General features: G+C 34.7%; 1 protein-coding gene across 10 annotated transcripts in view; it reads right to left on the reverse strand.

Annotated features, from left to right (window-relative positions):
• Nucleotides 1-20,289, reverse strand: part of RBMS3 (RNA binding motif single stranded interacting protein 3) — a 1,470,243-nt gene that overhangs the window by 816,477 nt on the left and 633,477 nt on the right. For all 10 annotated transcript variants that reach the window (XM_052001746.1, XM_052001747.1, XM_052001755.1 and 7 more), the window contains one exon: nt 200-373. In XM_052001746.1, coding sequence (XP_051857706.1) covers nt 200-373 — 174 coding nt within the window. The remainder of the gene's footprint in view (nt 1-199; nt 374-20,289) is intronic.

Consider the following 20,289-nt stretch of genomic DNA (forward strand, 5'->3'; position numbering starts at 1 on the left):
TTGTTCTAAAAAACATTCAATTTACATCCTCTTGACTTTGAGATAATGGATGGAAGTGGAAGGATCCACAAATGGCTAGACACTGAACCAGAAAATGTCTTTCCTTTTGAAGGAACAATACCAATTACACACACACACACACACACACACACACACACGCACGCACCATGCACACATGTCCAAAAAGTCAGTGACTTACGGCAGGGTGTCCAGCACAGTAGGTGTAGCTGGCATGGGACTGGTAGTGCAAGCTTGCTCTTGGAAAGGTATAGCTGTTCCAAGCAGGTTGGCTGCTGTTCCACTGGGAGCTGAAGCCGGGACTCATGGTCACTCTGGATTTACTGTTTTGGTATGTTCTCACCGTGGAGCTAGACTATCAAGAAAAAAGAAATAGCATGTCAAAAGAATTCTAGCCATCCGCAGTCAGACCAGACTCAGTAATATGAACTCCTGGAGCAATCGTTAGCATTTATATGGGGCTACAATCTGTGGTTTGCAAAGTACTTTTTATACATTACCTCATTTGAGCCTTGCAACACCCCTAGGACATAGGGGGTATTTTATGCCCATTTTATAGAAGAAACTGAGTCTGAGAGAGTTTTACCTAACTTGGCTATACAGCTAAGTGTCAGAAGCAGGATTGAAATCCAGACCTTCCAAATCTCTACTCAATCCCTGTTCCTACTGTTCTATCTGGATACCTTGATCCACCTGTGATCATCTTCCCTAGGATTTTTTACGAAAGGGGGCAGATTTACTAGGTAAAAAGAGAACATCACATCTTTCTGTTTGGAGTGAGTCTGGATCACAAAGTGCCAAGACTAATTGAAATGGATAGGATCGCAAACAGTTTTCTCCAGTTTCAACACAATTCCATCGTCTAAAAATGAGATATGGTTTAGTGATGCCTGTAAAGGTGACATTTTCAATTATAGGAACGTTCTTGCTTCCCTCTCCCTTCTGTGCAAATTGACTATTGCTTTCCCTAGAATGCAATAACCAAAAAATGGAAGAGTTGGCTAGGATAAGATTAAGGAACATAGCGGACTGTCGGGGTCTGGCTGCTCTCCTGAAAATGGGGATTTCAGATTGTCTGAATCCTTTTCTTCTCCCCTTAAAAGGAACGGCAGAAATCGGAAGAAGGCCCAAAGTGCCTAATATCCCCCTTCTCTGCTTTCTTTTTTTCCCACTGTTTCTATAAAATGGGGTTAATAATAGCATCTTCCTCAAAACATGGTTAAGATGATCAAATGAGGTAAGGTATAGAAAGTCATTTCCAATTTTAAAATGATTTGTAAATGTTAACTATCACCATCATTACCACCATGACCACCACTGCCTTCATCATCATCATCATCACTGTCATCACCACCATCACCATCACCATCATCAACACCAACATCATCGTCGTCGTCATCAACATTATTTATATGAAAGCAAGGCTAAGAAATATCACTCCTATACTGCTAAGATCATTCCATTATTTATTCTTTGCCTAAGGAAGCATAAAGAAGCACAGAGAGATGGCTTGATTGTGCTTGCTCAGTACCCTTTTGCTGAAATATCTACAGTACAGACTGATATTGTTTTAGAAGAAAGCACTTGTCAGTGTCTCCCGGGAAAAGAACTGTTTTGTCAAATAGATAATACTTCAAATTAGTTCTGTTTCAAAGGCTGAGTGTCCCAAAAACTCAATTAGGGAAAAAAAAAAGTTGATGCCATTGTCATTAGCATGAGTGGGGAAGGGGAAATGGGCGTTGATGCATTAGGTTAGAATTGGAGGTATTGAACAACTTCAAGAAGCTAATATTAGAATACAGTTTGAGTACTCTATGGAAATTAAAAGAAAAATAACTCCTTTATTCAGGGATATTTTTATTTCATTTCTAAAACATTTACTAAGTATGTACTTATAATTTCTAAAACATTTACTAAGGATGTATGACAGGTGAGACTGAAGTTTTGTGCCAGATTCTGGGAACACAAATATCAAAACAAAACAGCAAGAGGAGGAGGAGAAGAGAAGAAGGAGGAGGAAGAAAAGAAGGAAGAGGAAGAGAAGACAGATAAGGAAGAAGGAGAAAAGAAAAACAAAGGAGGAAACAAAGAAGAAAATGAAGAAGAGGAAAAGGAGGAGGAGGAGAGAAAGAGAGAAGAAAAGGAGAATTGAAAAGACTTTTGTTTCTAAGGCTGAAGAAAGAGAATAAAAAGAAGGGCCACCTAGTGAACAAGGTGAAAATGAAAGAAAATAAGTTCTTTTACTCATTACACATTTTCTGAATTTTAATTAAAATCTCTACTGGGCCAGGCCTTATCAGAAATTTGAAATGTAAATTAAAGACAGAAGAAGGAGCAGAAGATAGTAGAGTGACAAAAATGGGACAAAGGAAAAAAAAAAGAGAAATAAGGGTGGAAAAGAGAAAATACCTTCAGGGCATACGTGAGCAAGGTTTTTAGGGAAAAGAAAAGTAACCTCTTTTACATGATGGACAACTAGATTTTGTTAAAAGACTCAAATAAAGACAGAAATATGGTGCAGCAAACCCATGAGAGAGTACAAATTGAAAATATTAAAGATATTTTATGGATAACCTTAAGATGAACATACACCAGAGGCTAATGATCTGAAAGAACATATATTTCTTAGGAGATACGAATTCTTAGAAATGCTCACTGAAATAGAATAGCAATGCTTCTCCATGACAGTTGTAACATTTGGGTATGCTGTGCACTATAATTAATGTATATCATGCTTGCAATTAATTATGGGTGATAGACACAGTAGCTGTACTCTAACTCACTGTTTGCTTTGCTTTCGTTGCTTCTGTACATTCTATAATTGTGTTTCTGTTGTGACTTTAGTTCTTATTCTCTTGAACTCTACCTGGGAATAGGCTATATTTTTGGAAACATTTTTAAAGTTCCAAGTTAATTGATGTATACATAGAAAGAGAAACAGCCCAGTGTCCTAACTAGAGCACTGGGTTTGGAATCAGGAAGACCTGAATTCAAATTCTACCATAGGTACATATTAACGGTGGGAGCCCAAGCAATTCATGAGCTCTCTGATCCCCCATTTCGTCATTTAAAAACAAACCAAAAAAGGATTACTGTAGCCTCTTTATCACATGTTATAGTGAGGATCAAATACATTAATAAAATACTTTGCATTTCTTACTAGACTATATAAATGTCAGCTATTGCTATTGTTATAGAAAATTTTTATATTACAGATTTTACAGAAAATTTTATAGAAAATAATTCTTTTTATCTTGTTTAAAGTCAGTCTAGAGACAAGGAACTATGTTGATATTATTCTTTTGCATTTAATTTTTGAAGAGCATTTCTGAGTGATTGCAATTTTTAGTTGAATAAAAGTACTGGTTTGGGAATGCTTTCTTTGCAAATTTCCTGAAATTATCATCATCCTCGTCCTCTTCATCCTCATCAATATAGACTTGTATTTCCTTAGTATAGAGAACTCCTAGGGAAGAAAATCCCCTTGATCAATGTAGATCTCCAGGTTTTCTGCAATTTATTGTCTTAGTGAGCTTCCTAGAGCACTGAGAGGTTAAATGACTTCCCAAAGTTACATAGCTAGTATGTGTCAGAAGTGGGACTTAAATCTAGTTCTTCCTGATTTTGAGACTAGTTCTCTTTTATGTCCCTCTACTTCCTTATTCTTATTGTTGTTACTATTACCGGTATATCTTTATGTTTAATGGAGGTGAAAAACGGAACCAGGACATGTTGCTATTTTGATATTATTCTTTTGTGTCTTCTTCAGCAGACTCCTACCCAGGGGATTAAGATGAGTGATTTTATGTAACTGAATGTTAGTATGGGCATGCAGGCTTAGCTTCTGAAGACTCATTGAAAGCATCCTAAGGACAACTCTCACAGTAAACAGGATGACAGGCACGATATGCGCTTCTTCCTTTTCACACACAGTTTGGATTTCTTTGGATTCTCAGGGATGTTGTGACATTTGCATTTATAGTATAATTATTTGTTTGTTATGTGTTAGTTTGGAAAGAGTCATAAATCTCTCATGCTTGCCATAGCACAGAATCACAGAGTTTGAAAGTTGGAAGGGATCTCAAGAGCTAGTTAATATAACCATCTCCAATAGATAATCAACCAATCAATCAACAATATACCAGAAACTATAATGGGATTTTGAAATATAAACATAATGAATGAAATAATCCTTATTTTCAGGAAACAAACATGCACATAAGGAGAAAATAATATTTGAATAGCAAGTGCGTAAATGAAAAGCAATAAATTAATTAAATTCAAGGAAATTTGATTGAATTTCATATCAAAGTCATCTAACCTATTGCTTAAAAATCTCCAAGAAGAAACCCAGTACCATTCTAGGTACTCCAACACATTTTTGGACAGCTCTCATCAATAGGGCAGCTAGATGGTGCAGTGGAAAGAGTGCTGTCCCTCAAATCAGGAAGACTTGAGTTCAAATCCAGTCCCAGACATTTAATACTTCCTAGCTGTGTGATCTTGGGAAAGTCCCTTAACTCCAATTGCCTCAGGGAAAAAAAAAAAAAAGGAGATTTTCAGTGACAACAGCCTTCATCTGATTTTTTTTTCTACTTTCATTAAGTTGTCCTGATTCTGAGGTTATGGGTCAAACAGAACAAATCTAATTTGTCTTTCAAGTAAAAGCCTTTCAAATACTTTAGTATAGCTTTCTCCTCCTTTTCTTTCTCTTCTTTTTCTTCCTAGTTCCTTCAACCCATTATCATCTAATGGATCCTCAAGGCCCTTCCGCATCCCCATTATCTTCCTCTGGATACTTTCCTAAAATGAACATTAGAATTTCCTTAAGTTTAATGAGGGCAGAGTGGAATGGGATGATTTCTCCCTTCTCCTAGAAATGATGCATATTTTATTTAATGTAGCCTAACATGGCGCTCCCTTTTTTGACTGCCATATTACAGTTATTTTGAGCTTGTAGTTGACTAGATCCCCAGGGGAAAGAAATGCTCTCTCATCAAACATTTGGTCATTTTATACTTGCAAAGTTCTTTGTATGTAGACTCAAGACTTTGTATTTGTACCCTGAATTTTATGTTATTCTAAGAAAAATAACAACCTACAGTTCTAGCATCTCAAGATTCCTTTGGATCCTGACTCAGTGAATTTGTGATCCCTGCCAGCATCATGCCCCCTGCAAGTGCGATAACCATGTCACTTATGGTTTTATTCAGATCAATGATAAAAATGTTTACCAGTGCACAGATCCATGGGACACTCTGCTATTCCTGACGTGATTAACAATGGACTATCAGTGATGATTCTGTGAATCTAATCACCTAACAAGTTTTGAAATCTTCTTAATTGTGTTATTGTCCAGTCATTAACTTTCTATGCTCTTCACAAGAATATTATGAGAAGGTAGATAGAACCAAGATAACAAAGAAAAAGCAGGGACTCCCCTGATCTCTCCTATGTTCTCCTGCAAATACATTTAAAACAATGCTTCAAACCAAATCTGGGAGTGGTAGAATCCACAAATAACAATTTTTAAGCCTGAGACAACTTAGAAAGTCAGCAGGAAAATTCTGTCACTGACAGCTGGGAATGGTGTTCCATTCCCAGTTCTAGCACAGACCATACCCCAGAAAAATAAAAGCAGCTTTTAGGAGCCACTAAATCAGAAATGGCAACAGCAGCTTCCAGATCTTGCTAAGGGTGTCAGACAACTGAAGAGAAAGAGATTATAAGGGGTCATGCTGTTGGTCCTAGTGGCAAGGCTTTGTCACACTGCCCATGCTAAAATCTGGGTTGCAGTCCTAGGTGGTAGTCCTGGAGTTAGGAGGGGCACAAACACACCAGAGCTGGTATCTTCAGGGGAACAGAGACACCAATCACAGTTGAAGGACAGAAAAGAGTGCATATGTTTCCTTAGAGACAAAAGCACAGGACAGTAAGTAAACACAATAGTAAACACAACTTTCCTTAGATCATATCACTTTGGAAGAACTGAAAACTTATAGACACCTTGGAACCAGCTCTAAAATCCTGAAACTTGGAAAGTACACCTTCCATCTTAGAAGCATTAGCAAAGAGTTAAAAGTCAAGAAATAAACCAGACAAGCAAACAAGACAAAAATTCTGGCAAACAAGAGAAAATTACTATGGTGACAAAAAAGATTAGAACACACATTCAGAACGCCACACAATCAAAACTACTGAATAAACCTCAATGAAAAACATGAATTGGCCTCAGGTCATGAAAGAGCTCAAAAAAAGACTTTTTAATGAAGTAAGACAAGTAGAAGAGGGAAATTGAAAGAGAAAAGAGTGATACAAGAAAATCAGGGAAAAAAGTAACAAGTTTGCTAAAGGAGGGCCAAAAAAGACGCTAAAGAAAATAACACCTTAAAAACAAATTAGCCTAAGTTATTAAAAGAAGTAAAGAGAAGAATATCTTGAAAAGCAGAACTGGTAAAATGAAAAAGTAACTACAAAAGCTCACTGAAAAAATGTTTTAAAAAATTAGAATTGTATAAGTAGAAGCTAATAACTTTATTGAAACATCAACAAAAACTGAAAAAAAATCAAAAGAAGGAAAAAATAAGAAAATGTGAAAGATCTCATTGGAAAAAAGTCTATCTTACTCTACAAGAAAGTAGGAAGAAAGCGAAAGGGGATAAAGAGTATGCACAAAAGAAAAGAGGATAGATTGATGGAAGTAAAAGACAGAAGTAAAATGATTTTGAGCATGTACAGGGTGAAAGGGGAAAGAGTGACATAAATGGGGAAAACAGAATGGAGTGAAATGTACAGAAATCATAACTGTAAACAACATTAACAACAATATTCTCTGAAAAATATTTCATTCCTCATATATATAGAGAAATGAGTCTAATTTATAAAATATAAGAGACTTTTTCACTAGATAAATGATTAAAGGAAATGAATGACAGTTTGAGACAAAATAACCAAAGCTACCTGTTATCATGTGAAAAAAAATGCTCAAAAATCACTATTAATAAAATACAAATTAGAAAAAAATCTGAGCTAACACTCCAAACCTATCAAATTACTTAATAACAGAAAGGGAAAGGGAAAAGTCTTGGAGTGCTTTGAGAGAGTAGAAACACAAATGCACTTTGCACACTGATTCAACAATTCTATAGAGCAATTTGAAACTGTGGCTAAAGAGTCATAAAAACACCCATACCCTTTAATCAAGTAATACTACTACTATATCTGTACCCCAAAGAGATTTGAAAAAGAGGAAAAAGTACCTATACGTACAAAAATATTTATGGTAGCTTTTTTAATGTTGGCAAAGAATTGGAAACAGAGGGAACGTCCATCAATTGTGGAATGGCTAAAAACGTTATTGTATTGTATATAATTTTGATGGAATACTATTTTATAATAAGAAATTATAAGCAGTATGCTCTCAGAAAAAACCTGAAAAGAATCACTGATACATGTTAAATTAGAAGAATCAGGAGAACATTATACATAGTGATAGCAATATTCTTTAATGATCAATTATGAATGATTTAGCAATTCTTAGCAATATAATGATCCAAGATAATTCCAAGACTCTTGAAGGAAAATTCTGCCTATCTCCAAAGAAAGAACTGATGGAGTCTGAATGCAGATTGAAGCATAATTTTTCTTTCCTTTATTTTTTCTTGATTTTTTGGTCATTTTACAACATGACTAACATGAACATATATTTTACATGTCTTCACATGTATAACCTATATCAAATTGTCTTTTTAATGAGGGGGCTTTGGAGGGAGAGAGAGAGAATTTGAAACTCACATTTTTTAAAAAAAGTGTTAAAAACTGTTTTTATGTATAATTAGGGAAAATAAAATATTAAATCATTAAACAAAAATAAAATACTATAAAAAAGAATAGTATGCGAAACTTTATGAAAAACTTTGGCAAATTCAAAGCTAAATTTATTTCCAGCATTCTTTTTTCTCTTACTTAATAATCTTAAAAAGAATGAGGTTTGTTTGTCATGGTTTTTTTTCTTGACACATCTATACTATATTTGCAGATTCATCCCATTTTTCTAGCTCATCATTTACTATCTCTTTAATGATCTACTGATTGTGTTTTTCTGTGTTTCCTTACAAATTCTGGATCTATCAGTAAGTTTAAATAGGGGTTTTATGTAATTTTTTTATAAACTTTATTCAGAAACTAATAGGGAACTACTGAAAATTTTTGAGCAAAGGACATGACATGACCTCATACGCATAAAAAAAAAAATTGTTCTGTTGCCAGTAAGAAAGGTAGATTGGAGAGAGGTAAAAGTATCTTATAGAAGTCTATTGCAATAATCTGAGTGGCTGGTAATGGGGACCTCTTTGGTAGCAAAATAGTGGGAATAGAGAGATGTGAGACATACTGGCTTTGTAGAATTTATAAAACTGTGGTGACCAAATGAATATGCACCATTATGGAGAGAGGAGAGTCAAGGTAAGAGCAAGGTTTCCCACCTGTGAAGCTAAATGAATGATAGGGTCACTGACTGAGATGAAAGTAATAGTGGCAGGAGAAGGTTAGGGCAAAAGAAAAACAAACCAATTGGGTGAATAAAGTGGGAAAAACAAGGAGAACTGGGCAGACTTGGGCAGTTCCTGAACAATTAGCCTCCATTATGCTGGAATTCTACAACATTATGGCCATGATTTCATTTTATATATATAGCCACAGCTACTATAAAAAAATTACTCTGAAAAATGTTTTACCAGAAATTATAACAACAATAACAATTACTTGCTGTGAATGGACTTGAATTTTTGCAAAGTACTTTCTCATATGAGATCTTATTTCAGCAAGAGTTAAGGAAAGTTTTCACAACTTTTTGCTGAGGCACATAAAAATGATTTTTAATTATCTGCATACATGTTATAGGCTCTCTCCCCAATCCCAAATATACACATATTAAGTAGAATGTAGGCCCTTTTAAGGCCCAAACATTCTGTTTTTCTCCTATGTCCCTAGCCATTAGTATAGAGCCTGACATAGATGCTGAAGAAATATTTACTGAATAGAATCATCACCATCATTGCTTTCAAAAGAACCAGGATTAAGCCAAACTATGTTTGGCACATATTCAGTTGAAATTGGAGGGAACATAGAGGTGTTAAGGACAGTCTAGGGGGAGAGAGCAAACAGATTTAGACCTAGAAGAGATCTTAGAGATTATCAAATCCAGTCCCTTCATTTTGCAGATGAGGAAAATTAGGCAGGCATATAATTTGCCTTGTGTAACAGTAATTTTCTAGGGCAAGATTTGAACTAAGGTTTCCCTGACTCTAAATCCACTAAATCTCAGTGCACAGATAAAACCTGGTGGCAAGTGCTGGGGTGGTGAGGTCATATTCAAAACAACTCCATTGACCGGTGAGACACCCTATCCCTCAGAAGCCAGAAAGGTTAGTTGTGCTTGTTCATTGAGGGACAACATCACTGCAAGACACACTGTTATTTGTTACTATGCGGAGTCGTTGTAGGAATTTTTCCTTCTTAAAACTAAGAGCTCGTATTCATTTTGGTGCCCAGGGAAGAGCCCTGCTCAAGTCATGGTAGTGCAAGCAACAGCCATACTCTGTGGAAATGAGTCTTACTGCCTCCTCTATCTCTGTCACTGTTTCTCTGTCACTGTCTCTCTCTCTCTGTTTCTCTTTCTCTCTCTCTCTCTCTCTCTCTCTCTCTCTCTCTCTCTCTCTCTCTCTCTCTCTCTCTCTCTCTCTCTCTCTCTCTCTCTCTCTCTCTCTCTCTCTCCTCTCTCTCTCTCTCTCTCGTGTGTGTGTGTTTGTGTGTGTAAATTTTCCTCTGTGTCTAAAGGACTTTTCAGTTAACAAATTCCATGTTAACATGAAGTTCACAAAGAAACAAAATGACTTCCTGTGTGTTTATTTTCTACAGTGCCTGTTAGGAAGTCCAAAAGGAACAGTTTCCACCCCAGCACTCTCCAAATTTCAAAAAGGGTTTTCAGACTTTTGTCCCCACCCCCTATCCCAAGCAAAGACATCCTAGTTGGTAACTTCTAAAGATTTCACTTACAGGGAACCCCCAAGCGGAGTGTGAATGAACACTCAAACCCACACCAACCCTCCCCTTACTCACTGTGTGAGACAAGTGCTTACTTTGTTCATTGACAAAGGTTTGAGAGAGGAGAGTAGGGGATGGGGGAGAGGCTGACTATGAAGGAAAAGAGGCTTCTTTCAAATAAATTTCTGTATATGAATATAAATCATTGACACTCAGAGGGAAGGAGGTTGCACATGGAAATGGGGAAAGTCCTCTCCCTATCCCACCCCCTCAATGGAGGAACAGAAAAATTCTTTCTTTCTTTCACATATTAATTATTTTTTTTCTTTACTCCCCAAAAGGAGTCTTATTCTCAGTCTCAATTGCTTGACTTCTCTATGGAGGGCAAGGATGTGTGTGTATTTGTGTGTATGTGTGTGTGTGTGTTTATTGTTATTTCTGAAAGAACAGGATGCTGGTAATGTGCTCACTGGCTTCCCCTATAGACTTCTGAATATCAGAAATGTAATTGAATGACACTTGACAAGGAAAAGAATGTATATGTGTGTATGTGTGTATGTGAGTGTGTCTATATGTGTATATGATTGTATGATTACGTGATTGTGTGTGTATGTTTATTGTTATTTCTGAAAGAAGAGGATACTGGTAATGTGCTTCTTCCTCAACTTCCTCTATAGATTTCTGAATATCAGAAAAGTGATTAAATGACACTTGACAAAGGCTCCCATTACCAAATGAACAAAAAACATGCTTTCAAAATAAATGGCAATTCTCGGCATTAAATTTATCAAGATTAATCCAAAGCAGTGGATTATGATGGAGGAAAAAAGACATGAGGGACACTAGTCCTCAGGAAAATCAAGCTCATCAGTGAAAGTTCTCTGGAGTCACGGGATGGAAGGAAAATTTGGAATAGCAAAGAAGTTGGTAGGAAGATAGTTTGATTCTCTCTGTCCTTCCCACATATAATTTATTCACTTGTGGAACCTCATCATGAAAAAATGGCAATAAAAACCATTTCTATGGAAAAAGTATCTAAGTCTGTCTAGTTGCTCCTTGCCTGTTTCCTAACATTTGGCCATACAATATCAACCACTTCTTAGATAGTGTGTGTGTGTGTGTGTGTGTGTGTGTGTGTGTGTGTGTGATAGAAACTGAGACAGAGACAGAGGCATCTTCCAGGCAATATGTTCCAAACAGAACTCAATCTTTTCCTTATTCTTATTCCTAACTTCCCAATTTCTATTGATGGTGCAATGATCCTCAACCACCCAGAATGCGTGATTTGTAACTAGAGTCACATTTAAATGTTTCTTCTCCCTCAGCTTTATATATATGCATAAAAAAATGGAGCGGGTAACTCTGAGGAAACATTCCTACTGGAGCTTTCCCATCAGGGCAAGGAACATTCCCCAAGCTATGCCTAAATACACACATACTGACTATTTGTGCTTACAGTCAATCTTACTATCTATTCATTTGGCAAGTTCAGCCCTTTCCACCTCCACAAAATCTCCTACATCTGTCCCCTTCTTTCTACTACTATAAGAGCATCCTAATCACTCTGCTCACTTATAGTTCCTGCCTATAACTACTCTCCAATCTAATCTGTCTTCCAAACATGTACTAAAATAATCTTTTTTAAAACATAAGTTCAATCACAATGTCACTTCCTATTAATAAAACATACACACACACACACACACACACACACACACACACACACAAACAAAATGCAAAAATCAACTCTTCAACATTTCTCTATTAACCTAGAGGTAAAATCCAAATTCCTTAGTTGGGTATATAAGTGCCTACACTGCTGGTTCTTACTCCCTTTGCAAACTAATTTCAAACTATTCCCTTTCATGAGCTGCAATCAAAGTGACCTCTGCTCTCTGACACACTCTCTTCCATGTTGATATCCTCACATAATTTCTCTCCTATACTAGGAATGAATTTCCCCTTGTTTTCTACCTTTTGAAATTCTTAGCTATCTTTAAAACTCAACTCAGATACCTTTTATCTACTCTGTAAAGCTTTTCCTGATCTCTCCAGATGCTATTATTCTTCACATCTCCCATATACTATTTTTTATCTACTGTTGTTCAGTTGTTTTCAGTCATGTCTGACTTTTCATGTCCACTTTGGAGGATTTTCTTGGCAAAGATACTAAAGTGGTTCACCATTTTCTTCTCCAGCTCATTTTACAAATATGGAAACTGAGGCAAGCAGGGTGAGGTGACTTGCCCAGAATCACATAGCTATTAAGAATCTTAGGCCAGATTTAAACACAGAAAGAGAAGTCTTCCTGACCCCAAGTCCAACACTATCTTTTGGCCACCTACCCGCCCCCATTTTTATCTATTGTAATATTTTAAATATACATATCATAACCTTTTAGGGGTATGTTGGCTTCTTAGAGGGTAGGAACATTTTCACTTTTCTCTTTGTATCCCCAACATTAACAATGGGCTTTCTACATTTCTTCACTATTTAATGCTTATTTGAGGTCATTGAATTGCCCTACCTTGGAAATGGAGGGAAACTTTTCATGAAATCAAACTTATATGAATCTATTGCCCCATCAAGAGCAATGTTCTTCCTATGTAAAATACCATGCTAAAGCTTTTCCTTAAATACTTTTGTGACTCTGTCAGGTCATAAGTTTTAACCCTGTAGTCTTTCCCATTAGACTGTTATGTCTTTGAGGATAAATACTACTTTTGCAATTTTTTGTAGCCTCAAAACTTAGTATAATACATAGCACATAGCAAGAGTGCTTAATGTTTGTTAACTGGCTAAGTGACTGGTAAGCTCCTTATTATGATAGAAATATCTACTTATCGATAATTAAGAAGTATCATTTAATTAACTATTAGTTCTATGAATACAAAGAAAAGCAAATGAGTCTATGTTCCCAGAGCTCACAGTGTAATACATATGCACATAAATTACTATGTATAAAGAAAGTATAAAGACACACAGAGAGAGACAGAAAAATAGAGACAGAGACAGAAACAGAAAGAGTATAATTTGAAAAGATCAACAGAAGGAAGGCACTACTCATATTTTTTAAAAAATCTTCTTTTAGAAGATAGGATTTTGAAGGAAACCAGGAGACAGAGATGAAAAGGGTAAGAATTCTGGGCATATAGAACAGTTGGTGAAAATATATGACATCTTTACTTTTGTTGACAGAGACAAAATGATAGAATAAAACAGGAAATCATCTGAATGCTCTGAAATGTGCTTCCAAACAACTATAAAATAATATCTCAAAATGAATTCTGCAGCTGAAAAACCAACAAAAGGATGGAGTGAAAAAATTTCCAACCCAAGACAACTTAGAAAGTCAACAAGAAAGGTCTGTCTCACCTGGGTCAAGAAAGAGCACAGTCCAGAGCAGGAGGCATCTGGGCAAGCCAGCAGCAGGTTGCACCCCAGCAAGCCAGTGGCAAGGCCCGAGACATAGGCACAGTTCAGACCTTGTGACCCTGGTATAGCAGGGCAGCCAAGTGGCCCTGTGCCCAAAGTCCAGCAGGCCAGCCATGATACCCTGTGGCCCCAGCACAGCAGATTAGTGGTGAGTTTATGCTCTTCCAGTGCAAAAACCTTCGGACAATTCTCCTCCATCCCAGGAGCAGAGCCTACCTTTAAAAGTCATGAAACACTCTGGAAAAACGAACAACAAAAAGAGATGGGATGATATAAAAAAGTTAAAGATGAGAAAGAGGATTGCACCAAGAGAAGAGAGGAGAACGGGGGTAGAATGGAGTAAATTATCTTACATGAAGAGAAACTAAAGATCTATTTTAAAGGAGGTAAAGTTGGAGGTGTGGTGGGCATTGCTTGAATCTTACTCATCAGAAATGGCTCAAAGAGGAAATAGCATATATATACTCATTTGAGTATAGAAATATGTTTTACCTTATAGGGAAGTAGAAGGGGAGGGTATAAGAGAAGGGAAGAAGTAAGGGCAGATTGGGGGAGGCAATGAGGCAGCAGTTAAAAATAAAACACTGGTGAAGAGAGATAGAGTGAAAGGAAAGAGACAGAGACAGAGACAGAGACAGACAGGGAGAGAGACAGAGACAGACAGACAGACAGACAGAGAGAGAGAGAGAGAGAGAGAGAGAGAGAGAGAGAGAGAGAGAGAAAGAGAGAGAGAGAGAGATACAGACACAGAGAAACAGAGAGAGACAGGAGAGAGACAGAGAAAAAAAGAGAGAGAAAGAAAGAGGGAGGGAAAAGGATAAAAGGATAAATGGGGAAAATAGGATGAATGGAAATAAACAGTAATAACAAATGTGAATATGAATTGGATGGACTTACCCTTATAAAGCAGAAGCAGATAGCAGAATGGATTAAAAACAGAATTCTACAATACATTGTTTTCATGAAATACATTTGAAGCACAGAAGCACATACAGAGTAAAGGTAAGAGCTGAAGCAGAATCTATCATGCTTTAACTGAAGTTAAAAAAAAGTGGGGGTAACAATTATGATATCAAAGAAAGCAAAAGCAAAAATAGATCTAATTCAAAAGTACCATAGACAGTGAAGTAATTTCAATATTTAATAGATATGCATCAAGTGGTATAGCAACCAGATTTTTAAAACAGAATTTAAATTAGCTAAAGGAGGAAGAGGGGTCAGTAAAATTATTTAGTAAGGAACCTCAACTTTCTCCTCTCAGACCTAGATAATCTAAAGAAAAAGTAAACAGAAAGAAAGAAATTAAGGGGTGGATAATAGTTTACAAAGATGTGATAGGCCCCTGGAGAAAATTTAATGAGGATTAAAAAGAAATATACCTTTTTATCAGTGGTACATGGCACCTACACAAAACCAAACCTGTGTCATGGTATAAAACCTTCACAGTAATATGAAGAAAGGCAGACATATTATGTGTATTCTTTTCAGATCGTAATCTAATAAAATTACATTTAATAAAGGGTCATGGAAATTTGTCTTAAAATTTAATTGGAAACTAAATAGCCTAATCCTAAAGAATAAGTAGATAAAAGAACAAATCAAAAAAAAAAAAAGAACAAATCATAGAAATAATCAACAATTTCATTAAAGAGAATGACAACAATAAGACAACATACCAAAATTCATGGCATATAACCTGAGAAGTACTTAGGGGAAATTTTATATCTCCAAATGCTTACATCAATAAATAGAGAAAAAACAAGTTAATAAATTGGGCATACAATTAAAAATACAAATTAAAAATCCCCACTTAAATACTAAATTGAATATCCTGAAAATAAAAGGAAGGGATTAATAAAATTGAAAGTAAGAAAGGCATTAAACTAATAAATAACCCTAGGAGTTGGGATTTTTTTTTGGCGGGGGAGAAGAAATGAAATAGATAAATCATTGGTTAATATGACTTTGAAAAAAAAAGAAGAAAACCAAATTACCCATATCAAATATGAAAATTGTAAATTCATCACAAATGAAGAGGAAATTAAAGGAATTATTATGAGCTATTTTGAGCAATTATATGCCAATCATTCCGATAATCTAGCTGAAATGGAGGAATATTCCCCAAAATATAAATTGCCCAGATGATATTTAAATAACCCCAGTTGCAGGGGGAAACTGAATAAGCCATGAACTCCCTAAGAAAAAATCTCCAGGTCCCAAGGGATTCACAAATGAATTCTACCAAACATATGAGGAACAATCTAAACTATTTTTTAAAAAATAGTTGAAGGTATTTTAGCAAATACCTATTAAGACCCAAATATGATGCCTGAATCTGAAAGAATCAAAAGAAATAAAAAAACCTATAGACTAATTTCCCTAATTAATATCGATGCAAAAGTTTTAAATAAAATAATAGCAAGAAGAATAAATCAATATATCATAAGGATCATATAGTAAGACAATGTGGGATTTATACCAGGGGTACAAGGCTAGTTCAATATTAGAAAAACTATCAACGTCACTGACCATATCAATAACTCTACCAAGAGAAATTATATCTCAATAAATCCAGAAAAAGGTTTTGACAAATTACAACTCCCAGTCCTATTAATAGAGAACATAGGAATAAATAGAACTTTTCTTTAAATGATAAGTTCTATTTATCTAAAATCATCAGCAAGCATTTTCTGTAATGGAGAGAAGTTAGAAACTTCCCCAGTATAATCAAGAGTGAAACAAAGATGCTCATTATCACCATTATTATTCAATATTGTTCTACAAATGTTACTTTTAGTAATAGGAAAAGAAAAAGAAATTGGAAAAATTTAGATAAGCAATGAGAAAACAAAACTATCACTCTTTTCAAATAATATGATAGCATATATAAGTAACTCTAGAGAATCAACTAAAAACTCGTTGAAATAATTAATAACTTTAGTTAAGTTGCTGCTAAATAAAGCCACATAAATCATCAGCATTTCTATATATCACTAATAAAGTTCAACAGTAAGAGATCAAAGAAAAACACTTTAAAAATTGTAGATGTTATAAAATACTTCAGAGCCTGTCAAAACAACCTTAGGAACTATATAAACACAATTACAAAACACTTTTCATACAAATAAAGTAAGATCTAAACAATACCAATTGCTTATGTATAAGTTGAACCAATATAATAAAAATGACAATTCTACCTAAATTAATTTACTCAGTACCATACTAATCAAACTATGTTATAAAGCTAGAAAGATAATAAAATTCATAATGAAGAACAAAAGAGTAAGAATATGAAGAATTAAGGAAAAAATATGAAAGAAGGTGATCTAGACATACCAGACCTCAAAATATATTATAAATCATTATTCATCAAAATAATTTGGTATGCTTAAGAAATAGAGTGGTGGATAAATACTAAGTTAGGTACATACTACTCAGTAGTAAATGACCATGATAATAATAATTTAGAGTTTAATATGTCCAAACTCCCAAATTTTGGATAAGAATTCACTATTTGACAAAACCTGCTGAGAAATCTGGAAATCAATATGGCAGAACACTATATACCAAGAGAAGATAAAAAGGGATGCTTGACTCAAAGATAAGAGTGATACCATAGACAAATTAGGAGAGCAAGGAAGTTTATCAGATGTATGGGAAATGGAAAAACATATAATCAAATGATAGAAAGCATTATAAAATATAAAATTCTTATTTTTATTATATCAATTAAAAACAATTTTGTACAAACAAAATCAGTGCAACAAGATTAGAAGGAAAACAGAAAGCTGAGGGGAATTTTTTACCAAAAAAACCCCAAAACTTTGATAAAGGTCTTATTCTCAAATATATAAAGAACTGAGTAAAATTTATAAGGATATAAATCATTCACCAATATATAAAGAACTGAGTAAAATTTATATGTATAGAAGTCATTCTCCATTTGATAAATGGTCAAAGAGTATGAATAGTTTTCAGATTAAGATAAGTTAAAGGTATTTATAGTCATATGACAACATGTTATATAAATCACTATTATTTAGAGCAATACAAAGTAAAACAATTGAATTATTATCTCATACCTATCATGTTGGTTAACATGAAAGAAAAGGGAAATAATAAATGTTAGGGAAGTGGGAAAATTGAGACATTAATGCATTTTTGGTGAAGTTGTGAAATGATTTGATTCCTTATGGAGAGCAAATTTGGAAGCATTACCAAAGAGTTACAAACTGTGAATGTCCTCAGTAATACCACTATTATGTATCCCAAAGAGATTTTTTTAAAAAGTGAAAAGGAACTATTTGTATTAAAATATTTATAGCAGCTGTTTGTATAGTAACTATATAATTGTCATGGAATACATATATGAAATATGCAATGATAATTGTGGAAATATATATAGAAGAATTGCACATGTTTAACATATATTGGATAACTTGCTGTCTAGGTGGGGGGGGAAGAAAGAAAAAATTTGGAATACAAAGTTTTGCAAAGGTGATTGTTGAAAGCTACCTGTGTATATTTTGAGAATAAAAAGCTATTATTTAAAAATAAAAAATAACAGTTCCAAATCATAAATTATAAAGCAAATATTGTACCAATCAAAACAACATATGTACCTATTTCAGTGTTCTATTCCTTTTTTTCCAAATTTATGCTAATTTAGGATTTTGCAGAAAATTATAATTGAAGAGGAATCAATTATGAGAAATAAAATTGCTTAAGGTTTAAAAAAAGATATGTGCTATAAGAAATGATGTGTAGGATGATTCTAGAAAAAACTTGGAAAGACTTATATGAACTGATGCAAAGTGAAGTGAGCAGAACTAGAAGAACATTATACACAGTAACAGCATTATTATACAATGATTAATTCTGAATGACTTAGCTATTCTCAACAATGCAATGATCCAAGACAATTGTAAAGGACACATGATGAATAATCTTATTCATACACAGAGAGAGAACTAATAAAGTATGAATGCAGATCCAAGAATACTATTTTTAATTTGGGGGGGGGTTCTTTTTTTTTTCACTTTTGGTTTATGGTTTCTTTCACAACATGGCTGATATGGAAATATGTTTTATACAATTATACATATACAACCTATATCAAATTGTTTAGTTCCTCAGAGAGGAAGGAGAAGACTTGGAATTCAATTTTTTAAATGAATGCTTTATTACATGTTATTTGGGAAAATAAAATATTCAATTTATTTATTTATTCAATTTAAAATAGAAAATGTAAGACATCTAGAAATAGGAAGACATAACAAAGAAGCTGATATCTCTCGATTACAAATAAGTGGGACTAAATCATTAGAAAAATAGAAAGATAAAAGTGGATCAGGTTATGAAGGACTCTGAATGCCAAACTAAGCAGAGGATATTGTTTGAACCCAGAAGTGATAGAGAGCCATTAAAATTTCTTAAATAGGAATGACATGGTAAGACCTAAACTTTGAGGAAATCCCTTTGACAGCTAAATGGCAAATGGGTTTGGAGTAGGGAGAGATTTTTTTGTTTCATTTTATAGCGGACAGAAAACCAATCAATACAATGGCATTTAGCACATGTTTAATGTTCCAGGTACTGTTCTAGACTGTGCACAAAAGGAAACTGCCTTCAAGGCTTTCTAGTCTTCTTCTTCTGTCCCCTATAAAATACAAATAATGCAATTATGCAGAAATAAGAATAATAGTAATGAAAGTAATGTACTTTACAAGGTTATTGTGAGGGTCAAATATTTAACAATCAAACCCTCAACAAATTATATAGAGTTCTATAAATGTTAGCTCTTAGTACTATATGAGCCAACATCAGAGTCAAGAAGACCTGACTTCAAGACTGATCTCTGACATCTACTAGCTTATGATTCTGGGCACATCACTTTAGGCTCTTGTTGTTGTAGTTACCTAAGACTGAAATTTTTACCTTCAATGGAAAAGGGATTTTTCTTACCTGAGAGGTCCCTAGATCAATGAAATCACAGGTCCAGTCAAAGAATTTGAGAGGGGGAAGTAATCTCAGGGGCCATCTAGTCCAACCCCTAAAAGAAAGAAATCCCCACTATAACAATCATGCCCCCAAAATCCCTATTCCTACCCCTATTACTTTTATATGCCTCTTCAGCAATGATGAGATATTGTTTTTCACTTCTACACAAAATATATTCCTTTATCAAGAAGTCAGCAAATACTTGCTGAGCATCCACAATATTATCTTTGTGAGGGATACTGTGTTAAAGTAATATCTTAATTTTAAAAATAAGGAAAAGAGAAGAGTTTGACTTAAAAAACTTCTCATCTGGTTGGTGGATAAAGGACACACACAAATAATCATGAAATTGACTGAATAAATGGTATAGAGGGGTACTCAAAACCACAGCAAGTATGGGAGAGATGCATAGAAATCAATATTCCCAGGCTGTCACTGCCCAGCTCTGGGATGCACCCACTCCACCCCCAGGGGCTAGCGGGCTCCTCTAAGTACGTTGAATATCACCAAAACCAAGTATGAGACAGAACATTAGTACTATAGGACTGTGAAAGAGTCATCATGGTTGTACCATTGGGAGACAGGCAAGACAATGATCATGCCAAGAATGATGGGAAAATGAGGTAAATAAATAAATATACTTAGAAAGGTCCCCATAAAAATAGTGAGGTTCTTATAATCACACTCCTGGATGATCACTGGAATAATATGTAAAAGGAAAAATAAAAAAAAACTAAGGTTAAATCCTGGAAGAAAACCCCAGTGAGAAGGAAGCATTATCCCTATGAGAAA

Source organism: Antechinus flavipes, chromosome 5 (assembly GCF_016432865.1).
Source record: "Antechinus flavipes isolate AdamAnt ecotype Samford, QLD, Australia chromosome 5, AdamAnt_v2, whole genome shotgun sequence".
In the NCBI taxonomy this organism is placed as follows: domain Eukaryota; kingdom Metazoa; phylum Chordata; class Mammalia; order Dasyuromorphia; family Dasyuridae; genus Antechinus; species Antechinus flavipes.